The 20,434-nt window shown below is 34.8% G+C and overlaps 1 protein-coding gene across 8 annotated transcripts in view; it reads right to left on the reverse strand.

The window, feature by feature from the left end:
- SBF2 (SET binding factor 2) overlaps positions 1-20,434 on the reverse strand; it is a 466,103-nt gene that overhangs the window by 214,992 nt on the left and 230,677 nt on the right. For all 8 annotated transcript variants that reach the window (XM_023646035.2, XM_070274751.1, XM_023646034.2 and 5 more), the window contains 3 exons: positions 18,258-18,380; positions 16,724-16,834; positions 14,944-15,049 (listed from right to left, as the gene is read on the reverse strand). In XM_023646035.2, coding sequence (XP_023501803.1) covers positions 14,944-15,049; positions 16,724-16,834; positions 18,258-18,380 — 340 coding nt within the window. The remainder of the gene's footprint in view (positions 1-14,943; positions 15,050-16,723; positions 16,835-18,257; positions 18,381-20,434) is intronic.

The raw sequence follows: 20,434 nt of genomic DNA on the forward strand, positions 1-20,434 counted from the left end.
GCCTTTTTGGGTGTTTTTTTAGTTCTCTCTTACTTTCCGGCTTAACAAAATAATCCAATCTTATATTCTACCTATCCTCTCCCTACCCTAAAGTCAACCATTTTTCCAAGAAGTCTTGGTTCCTTTTTGTGAGGAATGGTATTAAAGACCAGGTTTGGGATATTAGAGTAAATGTTAGATCATTTCTACTAGAGTATCTTTGCTTCTGGGCCACTCCTACAGATAGAGCTAAGAAATATATGCATGTACATACATTTATACACACACATACATGAACACATCTACATGCATATAGGCAGACAGAGACATACATATGTATATACACACATATAGTTGAGAAATCCTGAGTCCACTCCATTACTTTCAATTCCATTTCATTCCCACAGGGTCTCCCACCAACTCCAACACATATTTGTATGCCCTTCTTTCCAGTGAGAACCCTAGATCCTAAAAACATAAACATATTTATTCATGTGCTAAATCTTATATTACATATAAAATAGTTGCAGAACTTTTTCAGCCATTCTAACTCAAAAACCACATCAGCTAAAAAGGAATTCACAATTTGCTTGCAATTCTCTCCTCAAACCTGTCCAAAACTGGGGTTCTATAGTCAAATACTGTGTTCATAAGTTACTTAGTTTTTCCTCTTCCATGTGCTTACATTATTCATTTGAAAGACAGTGGAGTTTATTTATTTCTGTATGCTTTCAGTTTTGAGATTTTTTTTCATTTCTTCCCATCATGATTGATATACTATTTTCTGAAGACATAAGACCTAAACATACCTCTAGAAGACAAAAAAAACTATATAAGAGAGTCTACTCAGAGAAATGTCTCTCCTTTCCTAAATTAACAATATTGTGCCAATATCAATTTGGCCAGTTGTTATAATGTACTATGATTATATAAGATACTGTAGTTGGGGGAAGGTGGGTGATGTATACTTGAGGATTCTCTGCACCAATTTAGAAACTTCCTGTGAGTCAAAGTATTTAAAAATAAAAATTTATATTAAAAAAGTCTGTGGCTGCATTAGTTTCCAATGGCTGCTGTACCAAATTACCACAAACTTGATGGCTTAAAACATCACAAATATATTATCTTAAAGTTCTGGAGATCAGAAATCCTACTCCTGGGTTTTCCAGCTTCTAGCAACTGCCTACATCCCTAGCTCATGGTCCCCTTCCATCCTCAAAGCTGGAAAAGGCCCGTGGATCTTTCTCACTTAATTTGAGGTCAGGGTACATTACTCTGACACTGACTCGTTTGCCTCCCTCTTCTATCTTTTAAGGACACTTGTGGTTACACTGGGCCCACCTAAAGGAACAGACCCTCGAGTTGGATTTTGAAGGATAAGCAGAAGTTAGTTAAGGAGAAAAGAGCAACAAGGTTTTCAAAGCTGGTGGAAGACTCACATGCAAAGAAATAGAGGACTGAGGGAGGAAAAGGCGCTAAGAGACCTACAAGTAGCTCTGCCAAGGGCAAGGCTATGAAAAATTTGTACGCCATGAGAAGGAGACCAGGCTTTTTTCCCGAAGACTCTAGGGAAGAACTTTTCCCTCTCCACTCCTATCTGAACTCTCTGCAATCCTCTACAGAAAAGATCATTCATTCTGATCATCCATTGAAAATAAAATTCATAGTCAGTACGATTTAGCATCAGATAAATTGTGAAGAAAGAAGGCATGCAGTTGTAAGGGACTCCTTCCTACTTACATTAGTAAAAACAATCAGCTTATGACATCAAGGGGGGAAATATTACACTATACTTACTAAAACAGAATTTATGTCTCATACATTAGAAATAAGTTAGGGACAATTTTCTAATGCTTGAAGGGTAAGTTTTTCATTATCCAGAAAATTATATAGTGTTATACAGAATAATTTACCCATGTCTAACTGAAGTATTACTTAAATTTTATATTCTTAAAAATATTACATGCTTTCTTAAGTTTTAGATAATTAACAATCTCAAATATTTTAAGAAATTACATTAATGTTTTTATTCCTAACGAGCAATGATTGTTGCTGTGTTCACAGCTACATAGTTATTTAGAAATTCAATTTCTCTAAACTACAAGTCATAATCAGTTTTCTACATAACCTTGAATTGTTTCCTAGTCTTCGGTAGCCAACATCTATCCAAAACTGCACGACAACAGGAGAGAAGACAATATGAAAACAAACATTCCAGTGATAATTACCACTGATTTCACTACAATGGTACATACACATCCTGTTGATTATTCAAATAGTAAAACATTCTGAAAAATTACTTCCTGATCTTAACTTTTCTTTATGGGTTAAAGTTCTAAAATTTAGAGCATGAAACATTAACAAATGTATTTGTTTCCTGTTTTGAAAAAACAACACCAAAAACTTTTCTCCAGAATCCTCTCCTCTGAATAATAATGCTATGTTGCACAAATAGAATGTTACGTCTTAACTTTCAACTGGTCTAATTGAGGAAGGCTGGTTTCAAGACAAGATATATTTCAGAAAGCTTAAGCAATTTATTATAGTTCTTTCTGGTCAATTCACAGTGGAGAAAACAATACAATAATGGTCATGGCTTAATACAAGTCATGGAAAAGGAGATTTCTCATTCACTCGATCAATATTTGTTGAGTATCTACTATCCTCCAGGCACTGGGAATACAGCAATGAAGAAAAACAAAATCCCTACCTTCATCGATTAACTAAAGCTTTATATAGTTTATACAATTCAGTTTTATAACTCAGAGAGGCAATGTGTCATATTTGTATTATTTTCAAATATGTTAGAAATGAAAATACTCTAAGTAAAAAATAGCGAAGAAATGTAACTGAATTGGGCGACTGTACGTGGGTATATTTTAGTGGTTATGAACATGGATGGGCTTATTCCCTTGAGTGTGACATGACTTAAATATATTTCACATGCTTGTAAGTAGAGTTCAGCAATATGGTAATCTTTAAGTATAAGAAATCCATGAACAAATATATATGACCTCAAAGAATTCAAATCTAAAATTGCGTATATACCAAGTAATTCATAGAAGACCAACTCAACCAAAACTATGTAAAAAAGTACAGCACATTTTCTTCTTTAACACTGTAATTGGTTCTCTAGATCTAAGGTAATCACATCAGATTATTCCAACCCCAAATGGCCCAGGTTCCTAGTCTGTGCCTGTTCTGATCAGCGACCAGGTTTTTAAATCTACTCTAATGTCTACATTTAAGAAGCAGGAAGTAAATGGGGCCTTCGCAGTAGAGTAGCAAACCAAGTGGAAGGATAATACAGAGTGAGTGACGGGAGAACTAAAGCAGGAACAAGCAGGAGGGAACTGCCTTAGCAGAAAGAACTCTTAATGAACACGTCTTCCTTTCTTCTCCCCTCTTCTCCCTTCCTCCACTATTAAACTTTTACCAAGTTGCTGAGATACATAAGAAACTGCTAAACTCTACGGATGGATATAAAGAAACCTCAGGCAGGCTCATAGGAGCTCACAGTTCAGTGAAGATGGTAGGTTGGTAAATAAATAATTAAAACACAACAGAATAGAGACATGTACAAAGTGCTACCGAGCACAAAAAAGACGGTAAGTTATCCTGCTACTGTTTCTAAGTTGCATACTTACATGTTGGAGTAGCAATATTTTATAAGAATATTAATCTCTAAAATGCTGAAAGAGAAAAATGAAATTTTAGATGAGAGAACTCTGTGACAACGAAAGATAACACTTAATGGCTTCGTGTCTCAGAGCATTTGCCTTCATTAAAGGATAACAATACAAAGATAGAGATATCTGTTGAATAGTAGCATTTAAGAACCATAAAAGGAAAATGGAGAAGACAGTTTTGAACAAGGATTATTCTGAACTGTCCTCAAATTATATCACGTGGCAACCACATACTTCATTTATGTGTAATTCTAGAAAGCGTAGTACACTCGTCAACAAGCACTCAATCGGCAATGACTGTCCGTCTTTGGTATTTTAACAATGGTTTCCTTTACGAAACTAGCATAAATATTTAATCTCTAATTTTGAAAACAAAAGCAATCAATTTCCTGATAACATTCTGACTACTTCTACAACCCTCTGCTCAAGCTTCATCAAACATCTTACTTTCATGGCTTTATACTCTTATGTTTTTCCTTCTGCATGGAATATCCTTCTTCCTCTTTTCTACCTAGTAAGAGTTAGCTGTTGGTACCTCTATTATTGCACTAAATATACTGTACTACAATTTTTAAAAGATTATCTGTTTCTCCACTAAGCTGAAAGTATATCTGGGATAAGGGTTGTGATATTTTCATCTTTATATCCCTAATGACTTAGCACAGGACCCGGCACATGGTAATTGCTTTGTAAACATTTGATGACAAAAAGATACTCCTGCAGGTAGGCATTTTAGGGCCTTTATTCTTTGTGCTATTTATTACAAAAAATTAAATCGGAACAGTCTTCTCTAGAGATCCTTAGGCCTCTGGAGTAGAGTACACATGCTAAGCAGTTTCTTCAGAAAAGTGGTCCAGAACAGACTAGTAAGTGAGAAGATTTAATTTGTTTCAAATCCCCAAGAAAAATAGCTGATATTCAAACTGTCAAAAAATGATTAATCACAGATATAGTAAAACACTAAATTTCCTATTTCCTCCTTTTTCTCCTGGAGTACATTATGTCATTCAGAGTAATGGTCTAAACTCTTGTGCACTAATTCTCCAACTATATTTTAAACAACATATATTGAGAAACAAAATGGCTACTTCATTTTTTCCCATTCTAATAGAGAATAAGACTAAAAACAAGTAATAATGCTACTAAAAAAAGCTGGGAAAACAGTGAAAATAGAAACATGATCCAAGGCACTAAATTTTGATCATTTAAGGAAAAAGAACAAAAATAATCCCAAAATTAATGCATTAATTATGTGGTTCATAAATTTACTAATCAATATATACTTCTTAAAGGTGTTACCTTTAAAGAGAACACTTTTGTACAACCTAAGCCTACATTCTTTCCTCTGGCATCTTTTCATCTTTCTATTTCAGGAAGATATATTATTTTTGATACTCTAATAAGAGTTAATATCACTTCAAGAATAATTATGTAGCATTATAGATAGAAGCTTTTCTAGGGGAAGACAAAACCAAAAGTTTTCCATTAAAATATTCAAAAACAGAAACAACTTTCTGAATAGCAAGTAATGACTACAACCAACATTTTAAGGATTTTTTGTACAAAGTAAAAATAACGTTTGTAAGATAAACTGAAGAAAAAACTCTAGCTATTTAAACAATTTTAAAAAAAAATCTATGTTTAGTATTAGAGATAATCAACACAGAAATAATGACCTAATAATAGTTAATGAAAAACTGGCTAAAGTTAAATATGGATAAGCAAAAAGAAAGTATGCATATAAAAAAGTTTATACCAAGACTGAATCATGACGAAATAGAAATTTTGAACAGAGAAATAATGAGTAAGGAGATTGAAATTATAATCAAAAACACCCCAACAAAGAAAAGTCCAGAACAAGATGGTTTCACTGGTGAATTCTACCAAACATTTAAAGTAGAATTAATATCAATCCTTCTCAAACTCTCCCAAAAAACTCAAGAGGACGGAACACTCCCCAACTAATTTTACAAGGCCAGCATTACTCTGATAGAAAAAAGGCAGATAAGGACACTATAAGAAAAGAAAACTATAGATTAACATCTTTGATAAATACAGATGTGAAAATTACCACTAAAATACCAGCAAAATGAATTCAACAGTACATTAAAAAGAGTGATTTTATGATTAAAAAGAATCATACACAATGATCACATGGGATTTATCTCAGGGATGCAAGGATGGTTCAACATACACAAATCAATCAATGGGATACACTACCTTAATAGAATGGAAGATTAAAAAATCATATTATCATCTCAACAGATGCAGAATAAGCATTTGACAAAATTCAACATCCTCTCATGATAAAAACTCTCAACAAATTGAGTGCAGAAGTAACGTACCTCAGCATAATAAATGCCATATATAATAAGCCCACAGCTATCATCTTACTCAATAGTGAAAGGCTGAAAGATTTCCCACTAAAATCAGGAACAAGACAAGGGTGTCTACTCTCACCATGCCTACTCAACATAATACTGGAAGTCCTAGCCAGAGCAAGGGGCAAGGAAAAAAAAAAAAGCAACCAAGTCGGAAAGGAAGAAGTAATATCGTCTGTCTGCAGATGATACGATTTTCTATATAGAATATCCTAAAGACTCCACCAAAAAGCTATTAGAACTAATAAAATAATTCAGTAAAATTGTAGGATACGAAACCAACATAAAACAATCCATTTTTTTTCTATATACTAACAATGCTCTATCTGAAAAAGAAAGAAATCTCATTTACAAGAGCATCAAAAATAATAAAATAATTAGGAATAAATTTAACCAAGAAGGTGAAAGAACTGTTCATTGAAAACTACAAGACTCTGATGAAAGAAACTGAAGAAGACACAAATAAATGGAAAGATACCTCATGTTCATGGATCAGAAGAAGTAATATTGTTAAAATGTCCATACTACCCAAAACCATCTATGGATTCAATGCAATCTCTATCAAAATTATAATGACCTTTTTCACAGAAATAGAAAAAACTATCATAAAATACTTCAAATAGCCAAAGCAATCCTGAGAAAGAAGAAAAAAGCTAGAGGCATCACACTTCCTGATTTCAAACTATATTACAAAGCTATAGTAATCAATACAGTACGTTACTGGCACAAAAACAGACATATAGTCAATGGGACAGAATTGAGAGTGCAGAAATAAACTTATACATATACGGTCAACTACTGTTTGACAAAGGAGCCAAGAATATGCAATGGAGAAAAGATGATCTCTTCAATAAACGGTGCTGGGAAAATGGGATATTTACATGCAAAAGAATGAAATTGGACCCCTATCTCAGATCACTCACAAAAAATAACTTGAAATGGACTAACTATATATATTTGAGAACCAAAACTATAAATCTACTAGAAGAAAACACAAGGAAAAAGCTCCTTGACATTGATTTTTGGCAATGAGTTTTTGGATATGACACCAAAAGCACGAGCAGCAAAAGCAAAAATAAACAAGTGGGACTATATCACACTAAAAACTTTCTGTACAATCAAAGAAATAACCAGCAAAATGAAAAGGCAACCTATGGAATAGGAGAAAATATATGCAAACCATGTATTGGATAAGGGATTAATAAACATAACATATAAGAAACTCATACAACTCAACAGCAGAAAAACAACCCAATTAAAAATACAGCAAGGGACTTAAAGAGACATTTTTCCAAAGAAGACATACAAATGCCAAGAACACACAAAAAAGCAGCTCACATCACTAATTACCAGGAAAATGGAAATCAAAATCACAATGAGATACCATCTTATACTTGTTAGAATGATTATTATCAAAAAGACAAGAGATAACAAGTGCTGGCAAGATGTGAAAAAAGGGAACTGTTGTGCACTTTTGGTGGGAATACAAAATGGTACAGCCAGTACGGAAAACAGTATGGGAGTTCCTCAAAAAATGAAAAATAGAACTACCATTTGATTCAGCAATCCTACTTCTGGGTATATATCCCAAGGAAATGAAATCACTATCTAGAAGAGGTATCTACATGCCCGTGTTCATTGTAGCATTATTCATAAAAGCTAAGACATGGAAACAACCTAAGTGTCCATCAACAGATGAATGGATAAAGAAGATGTGATACATATATATATATCTCACACACACACACACACACAGACACACACACACAAAATGGAATGTTATTCAACCATCAAAAATAAAGAAAAAAGAAGGAAATCTTGCCTTTTGTGACAACATGGATACACCGTGAAGGCATTATGCTAAGTGAAACAAGTCAGACAGAGAAAGACAAATACTCTAGGTTCTCACATATACGTGGAATCTAAAAAAGCTGAACTCACAGAAACAGGGTGGTTGCCAGGGGTTAAGGGGTGTGGGAAACGGGGAGATGTTGGTCAAAGGGTAGAAATTCCAGGTGTAAAATAAATAAATTCTGGGGATCTAATGTACAGCATGGTGACTATAACTAACAATACTGTATTATATACTTAAAAGTTACTGAGAGCAGATTTTAAATGTTCACAGTGCACACACATACACAAATGATCATGATGTGAGGGGATGGAGGTGTTAATAACCTTACTGTGCTAATCATTTCACAATACATAAATGCATCAAATCATCACTCTGTAAACCTTAAACTTACACATGTCATATGTCAGTAACTTCTCAATAAAGCTCATCAAAACACAGATGACACAAGACTAAAGTTGTTTAACCATGGAAACAGAGTGATGACAGCTGAAGGACTAAGATCATTTTAGTTTGTGACTTTAAAAATCTTTAATAAATAGTATACTATAAAAACTGAGGAATAAGAATTCTAAAACTAGTGTGTTTGCAGTTAAAATCCAAATTATAGGTGAAGAGATACGACAAAGGACGTCACGAGAATTTCACGAAATTATTTGGGTCAAGGAGGGACACCTGAGTTAAACAGCTATGGATTAGATTAAAAAATCAGAGTAGCTATAAAAACCAGTTCCTGTGAGTACAATCTTATTAACACAAAAAAACCACTGCAGTTTTCCACACTTAAAAGACAAATTGTCAGGTAAACAAAAATAGTTCACATAGGCTGCAACAAGAACCAAACAAACAAAAAAGATGGCAAGGAAGAGATGAAGGTGATAAACAGAAACTTACGGGGAATGAGATGGGAGATGGCAAAAGTCTGCATAATAATTTGAGGCAAAAACAGAGACCTCTCAAACTGTGAAAAACAAATTCATTATCATAACAATCCTTGGAGAGAAGAACCAAGGAAATGCTATCATTACATTTAGACTTATCACAGGAAAACTAGTCAAGGCTACAAAAAAATCTTATAGTTTTATCTGCTTCCTGTCTATGCTTTGTAAAATCCACCACCAGCATCCCACTCCTAACCCAGGTAGTGAACTCTGATAATAGTCTAATATTGGCCTTCAACAACAGTCCAACCAAAATGACTGGTGATAAGAGCATGCCTTTAGACAGAATTATCAGCACCACATTCTCTGGAAACTGCAACTCTGCATACAGTGCGGTTTTAGAGTCAACTTTCTTTCTCCTTTCCTTCCTTATCTTTTCCTTATTCTTTCTCTGAAACAGTAAATTTTGAATACGTAAGCAAAAGATAATTAAGCTCAAAATACTAGAGAATATTGATCTTCAAATGACTAATCATCATGTGTTTTGGCACACTTCATTCATACACAGAACATTTCCTAAAGAGACATGATTGTCCTTTTCTTCATGGCTAGTGTGTTCATTCATTTAGTCAACAAACATCGATGCCTCCTGCGCCCAAGGCACTCTGTCAGATATAGAGGACACAGAGTAAGACAAGGCACTTCTTGAAGCTCACAGTCTAGTAAGGGAAAACTCCCTGTTAACAGGGGAAAAGCAGAGAGCAGAATTTCCATACCATCCCTGGAGACATCTGAGAACCAATACAGCAGCTCCATACTGCCTACCTCTAGACTCTTCATTATCTGAGAAGGAGACAATCTCTAATTTGTTCAAGGATTGCACTTTTTCAAATAATAAAAGTTAGGTATACATATAAAAAGCTGGATAGCTCTACAAGTTTTTAAAAATATTTTTTTTCTTGTAAGATAAAACACAAATATAGAAAATCATACAAATCAAATGTTTGGCTTAATGAATTATCTTACAAATATCACTTACATTGAGAAAGAGAACTTTGCCAGCAACCCTAGAAGCCCTTCCACGTGTCGCTAAACAGAACCACCTCTCTACTGCCATTAAGTAGCCATTATCCTGACTTTATTCTATTAACCACTTTCCTGATTTCTTCTATAGGCAGTTTTATCACCCAAATGTGCATCCCTGGACACTATAGTTCAATCTCACTCTATTAACAATGGGATGAGTTTTAAATCTCTTTTAACCTAGAGGTTCCGCTCCATTCGTTTCTTTTCCCTATAATTTATGTGTTAAAGAGCCTGGGACATTTGACTGATAACGTTTCTGAGAGACTGGATTTTGACAATTGCAGTCTCTTGGTGCAGTTCCAGGTGTTCGCCTATCTTCCCTATCTCCTGTCATCAGACTCAGATTTAATCTTTCTGGCAAAACTACAGGTAGTGTTTGGCAAGGCTAGGTACATGATATCTGTTTCTTTTTCTTCTTGTGATAACAGTTGTTGATGCTTAGATCTTCATTCACTGAGGGTTGTAAAATGATGATGTTCTATTTCTATAATTTTTCACTTACTGATGGGATAATTTTAAAAAGGGACAATTCCCCTCAACTACACTTAAGTTACCCTGTACTGTATAGTTCATAGAGGCAAGGCAGAATAAATGCACGATGGATTATCCTTTATTGATAAGTTTTCAAGATAAAGTAGTTCCCCGTCATATTCTGAGGTAACAATTTTTTTATTTTAATATTATGAATTCATGGATTTAAAAATATTTGCTAAGTTTCAATCAACTGAAACTATTTTCATTTTGGAAGATCAAAATGCACCTTAGATCCACTGCAAACCTCTTCAAGATGGTTCCCGGCTTCTTTTGACAAGCCCTATTAGTTTTTCTTTATTTGAGACATAATTCACACACCATAAAACTCACCCTTTTAAAGTGTACAATTCAGTGGTTTTGAGTATAGTCACAGGTTGTAAAACCATCACCAGTGTTTTACTCCAAAACAATTTCATGACCTGAAATCTGATACTCATGAACAGACATTGTCCATCGCCCCTCCTCTCAGCTCCTGTCAAGCACTAATCTACCTTCTGTCTCTATGGATTTGCTTATTCTAGACATTTCATATAAATGGAAGCATACACTATGTGGCTTTTGTGTCTGGCTTCTTTCACTTAACAATGTTTTCAAGATTCATCCATGTTGTAGCATGTATCAACACTTGCTTCCTTTTTGTGGTTGAATAATATTCCATCATGTGGATATACAATTTGTTTATCCATTCATCAGCTGACAAACATTTGCATTGTTTCCAGTTTTTGGCTATTATAAATAATGCTGCTATTAACAGTCATGTACAAGTTTCTGTGCGAACATATGTTTTCAATTCACTTGTAGAATTTGATACATTTTGACATATGTATATACCTGTAGAACTATCGCCAAAATCAAGATAATGAACACAAACATCATTCTGATGTTTCCTCACGTCCCTTCGTAATCCCTCTCTTTTCACTCCAAAGGCAACCAGTGACCTGTTTATGTTACCAGAGATTAGACTGCATTTTCTAGAGCCTTACAGAAATCGAATTATATACTATGCATTCTTTTTCGTCTGGCTTTTTTCATTCAGCATAATTATTTTCAGATTAATCCATGCTGTAGCATGTATCAATAATTCATTACTTTATATTGCTTAGTAGTATTCCATTATATCAATAAACCACAGATCATTTCTCCATTACCATCACCATTATCCATTACAAATCATGGACATCGAGTTTGTTTCCAGAGTTTTACTATTATAAAATATGAACAATCGCATATAAATATTTTTATGGACCATGCCATCACTTTCCTTAGGTAAATGTCTAGGAGTGGAATGGCTGGATTATTTGGTTTGCTTTACTTTTTTTTTTTCCCTAAAGATTGGCACATGAGCTAACAACTGTTGCCAATCTTCTATTTTTTTTCTTCTCCTTAAAGCCCCCGAGTGCATAGTTGTATATTCTAGTTGTGAGTGCCTCTGGTTGTACTATGTGGGAAGCTGCCTCAGCATGGCCTGACGAGCAGTGCCATGTCCATGCCTGGGATCCGAACTGGCGAAACCCAGGGCCGCCAAAGCGGAGTGCACGAACTTAACCACTCGGCCAAGGGGCTGGCGCATGTTTTACTTTTTAAAAAAGTCAAATTGTGTTCCAAGGTAGCTGTCCCATTCACATTCTCATTAGCAGTGAAAGTTCCAATTCCTCCACGTCTTTGCCAATGTTCAGGCAGCCTTCTGAAAAGCTAGAATGTTGATGCTCCTCTCCCTCCTTCCCCGGGGACAAGCCTCAGGCGGTGCACCTTCTCCTAAGTGTGCCACGCTGTGGCGGTTGCAGCAAGCCACCCTCACTCTTCTTGCTTCTCAGTGGCCCTCAGGCATCCAAGCTATGCTGATTATTTCAGTGCTTTGAATGAAGTGAGGCAGAAACTAGCCCTTTGGGCAGCCCTCCATAACGCTGGAACACTGGATGCACAATCTACTCCTCTCCCCACCCCCAAGCCCCAAATAGAAGATGCAAAGCTGAGGCATCCTCTCCCAGCGCAGAGCTATGCTGGCTTGGGGGAGGGGCTGACCAGGTAAACTGAAATGATCTTCTACCTGTTTCAATGTGGCTGCTCTCAGCTTTGTGATCACCTAGGGTACTGAAACTTCTTAACTGAATTCTAGAATTCTCATAAAGGTATTTTGGTCTGTATATCATTGTTAAATTGATGTTTTTGTGGGAAAACAAGGATTGGGACTTCCTATTCTGTCATCTTGCTGATGTCATTCTCCAAATTCTCATTCTTGACTGTTTATCTCCTCCACTATTTTAACCATAGTTATTTTAATAACTGAATCTGATAACTATTTTCTGGCACCTTGTGGATCTTTTCTATTGCCTACGGTTTCTTTTGTATTTCTTTCATATAGGTTTAGATTTTGTGTTTCTGATTATTTTGAATTGAGTGTTGGGCACATATATGAAAAATTATAGACATATTGGAGGCCTAGAATACATTTATCTTCGTCCAGAGAGAATTTACTTTTACTTCCTCTATATGGCTAGAGACAGGAGCATCAAGAATCCCCGTAACCCATTTCAAGGGACTGAAATGATTTCAAGCTGTACTTCAGTTCCTCAGGGGGCCTGTCTACTTGTGATTTACCTGGGAGTGGTCCTAGGTTATGGTCCTTTATGTCCCAACTCAAAGCATGAGAGCTTCATAAAGGAACCTGCCTTGGTACAACCTGAATTCCAATTTTCCCCTTGCCCATGGAATATCAATAGTGCTGATCAGCTTTGCAGTTCCTTCTTCCAAAATCAACAGGTGCTCTGCGAAAAATTGGTCCCAAATGTCTAGCTTACTTCTCTAGGTTTTCTTCTTCTCTTGGACCATGGCTTAGTAATTCTTTACTGTTTCTGATGCTTTCAAGCAGATGTTTATATTTGTACAGCTTTTCTAGTGGTCAGAGATAAAAGGGTTAGTCTGAATTACATAGGCCAAATTACTGGAGGAGAGGTCCAAGACTTTATAAATTTATACTTTATCTATAGCAGTTTTTCTCAGTGGGATTACTACTGGTATCTGAGGTAAAAATTCTTCTGGTGCATATATGTCATGCATAACAGATGTTTAATATCCCTGGTCCTAGGCACTAAATGCCAGTAACAACCCCTCAACTTCCCTCATATCACAGTAAAAACTCAAAAGCATGAGAGGTTTATAAGGTACTCAAGTATAAGATTAAATGGTAGCATTCAGCAATGTGAAATTATTTTATTTGTGTCATATCCTTCTCTTCCTCTTCACAGTAAATCTTTGCTTGGATTGATCCTTTACAAGTATACAGCCCTTTCTAAAAGGAAAAAAGTCAGTGAATATGCTTGGCTAAAATCAATTAAGTAAATGGTTAGAAGGGACCACGGACAGGCTGAAGGTAGTCCACAAACCCCCTAAAATTATTTCCAAAAGATTGTAGAGGGAGGATTTTAATCAACCAGATGTTCTTTAGAGAAGTAAGCACCACTAGGGAAAAATGACCTTTTTCACACATTGAGGAAAATAGCTTTAATTACATTAGGACTTATTTGAGATGATTCAGTGAGTACAAACTTACAGGGGGAAGAGAAGAAGCGATATGTAATTTTTCAGTGTTTGAACTCCTGAGGGGAGGCAGATGTAATAGGGAAGAACTACTGCTTTGGGACTGGTATCACCATTCATCATTATTAGGATACTCTGCTTATATTTACATTAATCTCTTCTAAGGTTTTCTAAATTTAACTGAGCGAAGTCACAGCAAAAGAATGAGGATGAGGCTACTAATGAAAAAAGAGTGATAAATTACAGAGCTGAGCAAGGAGCAAAATTCAACATGAGATAGCAGGGAAACAAGAGGGCAGAATTTTTGTGCAAGGAACTAAGAATTCCCCGGAAAAGCAGAGTATGAACCCTAGGGAAGGGAAGGTTTCAATATAACTAGAAAAATACAAACACAGATGAAGAACAACGACAAACACTGAATCAAAGAGAGTGCAACACTCATGCAAGTGCATATAAAGGACAAGCAAGAGGTAAAGCAAATGGGAATCTCTGGCAGCCTTAGTCTGAGACACCCTCATTTTGAAGTTGTATTACTCCTTGAATGAAGTACAAGCTGTCCAAGGTACAGATGGCACTCTCTAGTGTCCTCCTCCCAATTCTTCATCCTAGCCGTTGCTAGAAAATTGGAGATAAAGTCCTGATACAGATGGTGGAATGAGAAAAACAGGACTTTTAGCTCCATCTGACAAGTTTTCTACAAAAGCAATTCATCTAATGAAAAGCAAAATATACTATCTATTCATCTTTTAAAGCATAAAATAAAATATGTTTACTTTCTAAAAGTAATTGACTCCAGAGCAAAAGAGGCCTAAAAACTAAAATAAAAATAGAAAAGAATGAATACTAGTTAAGATCAGGACCCACATAATTATATATTTTGTGTATCAGCTATTTAACGGTTTGTTTTTTATTTTCTTGATTCATATCAAGTCACGTGAGCTTAGAATAAATATTTTTTTGTAGGCTTCTAAAAGAGGACATTGAAAATGGGAGAGAAGACATACCCAACTGCTGGAACAGAAGAGCCACGCTAGTGCCTGTGACGGGAAGACTATCGTGCAAAGGAGTCTGAATCAGCTGTCTATCTCCTGCACCCAAGGAAAACAGCTTCTGCAGCATGGGAGAAAAACACACAAACACAAATGATTTCAGATATTTTCTTAAAATTACAAATCCCTCTGAAGTTGAAATTTGGATTAGATGATGACCATATAAGATCCAATTAACTGATGCAAAGGGCAAGAATGTAGCCCAAAACATTCAAGCTACTTTGTGCCAAACTGAACATGGTATAGGAAAATTCAGGAGTTGAAAGTTGAAAATCTAGTCATGATGAGATACAAAAATCAGTGACAATCATTCTTAACTAAAAAATAATAAAATGTCAAAGTCAACATTTATATGTCAATTATATCTTAATAAAACTGGGAAAAATAAAGGAAATATAGTATGAAACAGATAGGTCATTTCAAAATTTCTAGTAGCCGCAATAAAAAACTTTATAAAGTTAAAAAAATAAAATAAAATAAAATAAACAAAAATCCCATCATAATAAAGACCCATAAAATAATTACACTGCTTTAAACTCTAGCTACAACTGTGACCAAACTTACATTTCATATTCTGCCCTTAGAGCAGAGGTAGGAGAATGAGGGAGGAGAGAGCAGGAAGAAGAAAAGAAGATAAAAACTTCAGAGTAATAAAAGACACTGGGAAAGACAGAAGCCAGTCAAAAAGACAAAGGGTAAAGAAAAGGGATGCCAATTTCACTATCAGTAACATCTTTGACAGACGGATGACAAACAATGTACTTTTTAGAGGGCTGTCCTGTTCCCCAATATTACATAAGAATATGCAAAGTAAGTAAACTGAACAATTTTAGGACTTATGGAAAAATCTCTCTTTTTTTTAAGTATGGTTCCCTAGAAATATTAAGTCATAGCAGCTGAGGTTCTTATTTTTATACTTCAGAGACAAATATGAAAATCTCAAGACACACAAAAGAAGAAAAGCACATGACCACTTTGAGAAAGTTTTATTTCAATAAAAGAGTTTAATGTCCTCATTTGAGGCTTAATCTGTGACAAAATTCTTAGGAAATTTTAAGGTACAGAGCGTATGCTTTCCAAAGAAGATCTATGATTTTGAAGAATGGTTAATATTATCATTACTAAAGGTAGCAAATTAAAATAAGAAAAATAAGCCCTCTTCTTTCAAAGCGTAAAGGCAAGTTATTCTATTAAAGATTACAAACAATACACAAAATGATTTTAGGATCATGTATAACTGCTGTTATCCAGGGACATTAATAAATAAATGAATCTATTCAGAAGTAGTTATAATGTTACAAAGAATTGTTTTGAGAGTTTTCTTGTTATCTCCTAATTTTTATCACTCAAAATTTTTAAATTTAAGTTAATAAAATGAAGTTTAACTATATACAGGAGTAAGAAAGATAGAAAGAATACATTTTAAAAGTTCAACTTAAAAAAGTGTATTTCCAAGAAAATGTAAACTAGAGCTCAAGTTACACAAAATATGGCTTCTAATTATGCTATGTGAGAGGTGAACCCTGTGTTAAAATTAACCTCATGACCTAAGAAAAGAATGGAATCTTGGGTCTCTAGAAGGCAGACCATAGGGACAATGCTTAAGTAAACTAAGATCCTCTTTAAAACAAAAATATTTTAAAAATTCTTTTCTCCTTTATGTCATAAATTAAATTAACTAGAGGAAAGGAGAAAAAGAACAGGCCCTCTTCATCTCTTCCTTTATTCTATTTACCTGAGACCCTCCGGCCGCTGGGACAAGGCATGCACACAGGTTTGCAATGAGACTTTCCAAGGAGACATTCAGACTGTCTACATATACAGTGTAGATCAAACCCAAGCAAGCCTGCAAAGAGAAGATGCATGTGGTTATTTCACGGAAAAAGTAAGCACTAAAAATAAATTGTTGTGACATTTGCTCCTAGGAAAATTTCTCTTTGAACCTAGTAAAGCATATTCTACAGTGACCATGAAATAAATTTCTCTTTGAACCTAGTAAAGCATACTCTACAGTGACCATGAAATAAATTTCTCTTTGAACCTAGTAAAGCATATTCTACAGTGACCATGAAATAAATTTTAAGCAGCAAATGTTATTAAGTTTATTAAATCTTCCTCCAGAACCAGAAGCTCTAAATGAGCTTTTGAGTTAAGTTTGTAAAAAGCAGAAATCCATAATTTGTAAAACAGGTGCTTGTGCTCAGATAACCACTCTAGCAAATTTGTAGGGCTTAAAACTGTTTTTGTGTCAACTTACTTTGCAAATCTCCAAATTTCAAGATAAAAATTTAAACATTTTATCTTGTTTTGTGATTCTTACAAATTCAGAACATTTATTCTACAGAAAAGTTTAACTTACGTGAATTATTACAAAGGATAGCAAAACAGAGACAAGACGTGACTAACATTTTAAGCTTAGAAGAAGGTAGGTGGTAAAATGGAAGACAAAATGCAATCTTTATGAATCTTTCAGTTTATTAAAATGTGTGGCTCTGAAAAATTATTACTTGTAGGAGTTAACTATTGTTATTGAAATCTTGACTCTAAGTTAATTTTTCTAGAATATATATAACTTCAACCATAAGAAAAAGTTTTCCAGAAATTATGTATTAATTTCCCAAGTCCTCTGGATATTTTAAAGTATAGTTTATACTTTCCAAAGACCTCTGACTCTGGATAATGGTCAACATTACTATAACTAAAGGTAGCAAGTGAAATAAGAAAAATAAACCTTCCTCTTTCAAAGCTCAAACATATTTATAACTACAAGTTTTCCTTACATTTGAAAGTTCTGAGAGTCTAAAAGAAGGAAATACATGGAAATAATCAACATTTTAAAGCAATGTTGGAAGTAGCACAATCTGAAATATTTGAAATTGCAAATATCCATTCTATTTACTTGAACCTAGACTCCTCAAAAGAAGGTGAATAAAAATATACAAAGTTGTTATATTACTATGCATTTTAAATTTGCTACAGGTAATCAAATGATTTCTTTAGGATTCATAAATTTTGGAATCAGTAAACATAGGATCTATTTTAAAACAAACACTACATCCTTAGATGTTTAAATAGTCATATTAACATATTTGTTTATTTGTTTCACGCAACATAAAAACATTTCTTCTGTTCACACTAATTTTATTTTATTGGTGAATTCCTAAATCAATTTAAAGATTTCTTAAATACAAAGAACTTGTTACCATGATTCACTCAAAACAGATTTACACAATAATACAAATCAATAATGACAACTATGAGTTCTTTACCCTAAAAACGTCTGGATAATCTAATCTGGATACCAACACCAGGCTTTTAGGAGCAAACACTTCCGCAGGCTGAATTAAGCCAGTCACTTCCACTTCACCTTCGATCTCTTCCTTCTTTGTTCCCTAGAAAAAGAGGCACTGGAATCAATACACAGACAGAATTTCCAAGGTTTATAACTCACAAAACATAGGCATATCACACCCTTTCAAGTATTTTACAAAATCCAAAATGAATTGTAAGATATAACATAATTAACAAAAATCAAACTAAAAATAAAGCACATACTTTGAGAGGAATCTAAGCAGTAAGGAGGCAGAAATCATGAAGCACAGCACACAGCTCATTTTTGAAAAGCACCTTAAGCTCCAGAGACGTACTAGAACTTTATCTGAGCATTTGGTTTCTGTGTGAGGCAGGAATCAAAGGTAAGTAAGATACACTCAAATTACTTTAAACAGTGACCCAGACAACTAAGAATGACACTGAAATGGAAAGTCAGTTTTCAAATGAAGAAAAAGTCGTTTTAGAAGTAAGGCACTAATTTTAATTTTTGTTTTTCTGCTTATCTCAACCTTTCAAACAAAAGTGATAATTGTTTAGAATTCTGAGGCTTGCAGAATGCTCAATGCTCTTGGAAGTAAAGCCCAAACAGCTCTAAATTCCATTTGTTCATAAGCAATAATGTTGATTTTTTGAGAAGGGAGAATATTTTTTTATACACGAAACTAAATTTCAGAATGCACTTAATGCCACTGAATTGTATATTTAAAATGGTTAAAATGGTAAATCTTATATCATGTATATTTTGGGCACAATGAAAAAATCTAGAACAAAAAAACACCTAAGTTCCAATGACTAAATACTGATTAATAAAATAAACCTTTGAAAAATGTTATTCCCATTTATGAGTCAACAAATATTTCCTATTCACCTATATTCCATAATACTATATGATTCATTAGAAAAGTTTAAAGTAAGAAAAAAAAAAGAAGATAAGGTAGTAAAGCATTCAGATTTATTTCTAGATGATATTCTAAGATGGTAGGACATTTTCCCTAACTAGAATTCCTTTCTCTTTCTTTTTCATTTATGAAAGGTCCAGCTTAAAATTTCTCTTCCATCCTGAAGCCTTTTCTTTACTGATTTTTCTCTCACTCTTAATTCCCAGCACATTTCACCAACATATCACACTTGCTCATATTTATTTCTCCTGCCAAACTGTTACCACACAAAATTGGGATTTCTTGCCTAATACACATAAAGAGCCAATCATTATAGCATCAGCTTTTGAGAAAAGAACACAGCTTTATTGCAAGATCAATCTGCAAGGAAACAGAAGGCATGAGCTCTCAGATCTGTCTCTCCAATCCAGGGCTTGGGGCAAAATTTATGGGATGAAGGGCAGGACAGTCTAAAGTGTAGAGAAAGATGATTGCTCTTCATAGGACACATGTTCACAAAATGGTGGTGTTGGTATGATCTAAGGATGGAATTTTCAGCCCCTTGATGTCAAAAGGCTCACTTAGGCAATAGCACAGGCCCAGTTGATGGGCTGGTGGTCTCAAGTGGCCTGAACTGGACAAGGGGGTCATTCCTCTGTCCCTGAAAAACCACTCTTAACTATTCTGTTCATAAGACGGGGTCAGCTGAACTGGTCCTAGGGGCCCATGGTTACAAAATCTCTTCCCCCAAAATGCTACAAAATGCCACATCCAATGGCCTGCTTGACATCTCCACTTAGATGACGAACAAGTATCTCAAACCTTTCTCCCCAAACTCCACTCCTCCTGCAGTAAATGGAAATCCTATCCTTCCATTTGGCAAATCAAACATTCTGATTCCCCTCTATTTCACATCTCATATCCAAGCTGTCAGCAAATCTAGATTTCTCACACCTCCACTGCTACCACAATACTATGAACCATCCTCGCTTGTCTGGATTATTTTAACAGCCTCCCTCCATCTCCTCTATTCCTCTTTAGCTCCACTTTGTTTCCTTGTTGCTCCTCAAACATGATGAGCTAAGGGTCTTAAGCTCTTGTTTGTTATTCATTTGCCTGAAATACTCTTTCCACAGATACCCTAACGACTAATTCCCTCATCCCCCTTAGGTCTTCAATCAAGCAACTTCTGCTCTGTTAAGCCTTTGCTGGCACCCTACTTGAAACTGCAATAT

The sequence above is a fragment of the Equus caballus genome, chromosome 7 (genome assembly GCF_041296265.1).
Source record: "Equus caballus isolate H_3958 breed thoroughbred chromosome 7, TB-T2T, whole genome shotgun sequence".
NCBI lineage: Eukaryota > Metazoa > Chordata > Mammalia > Perissodactyla > Equidae > Equus > Equus caballus.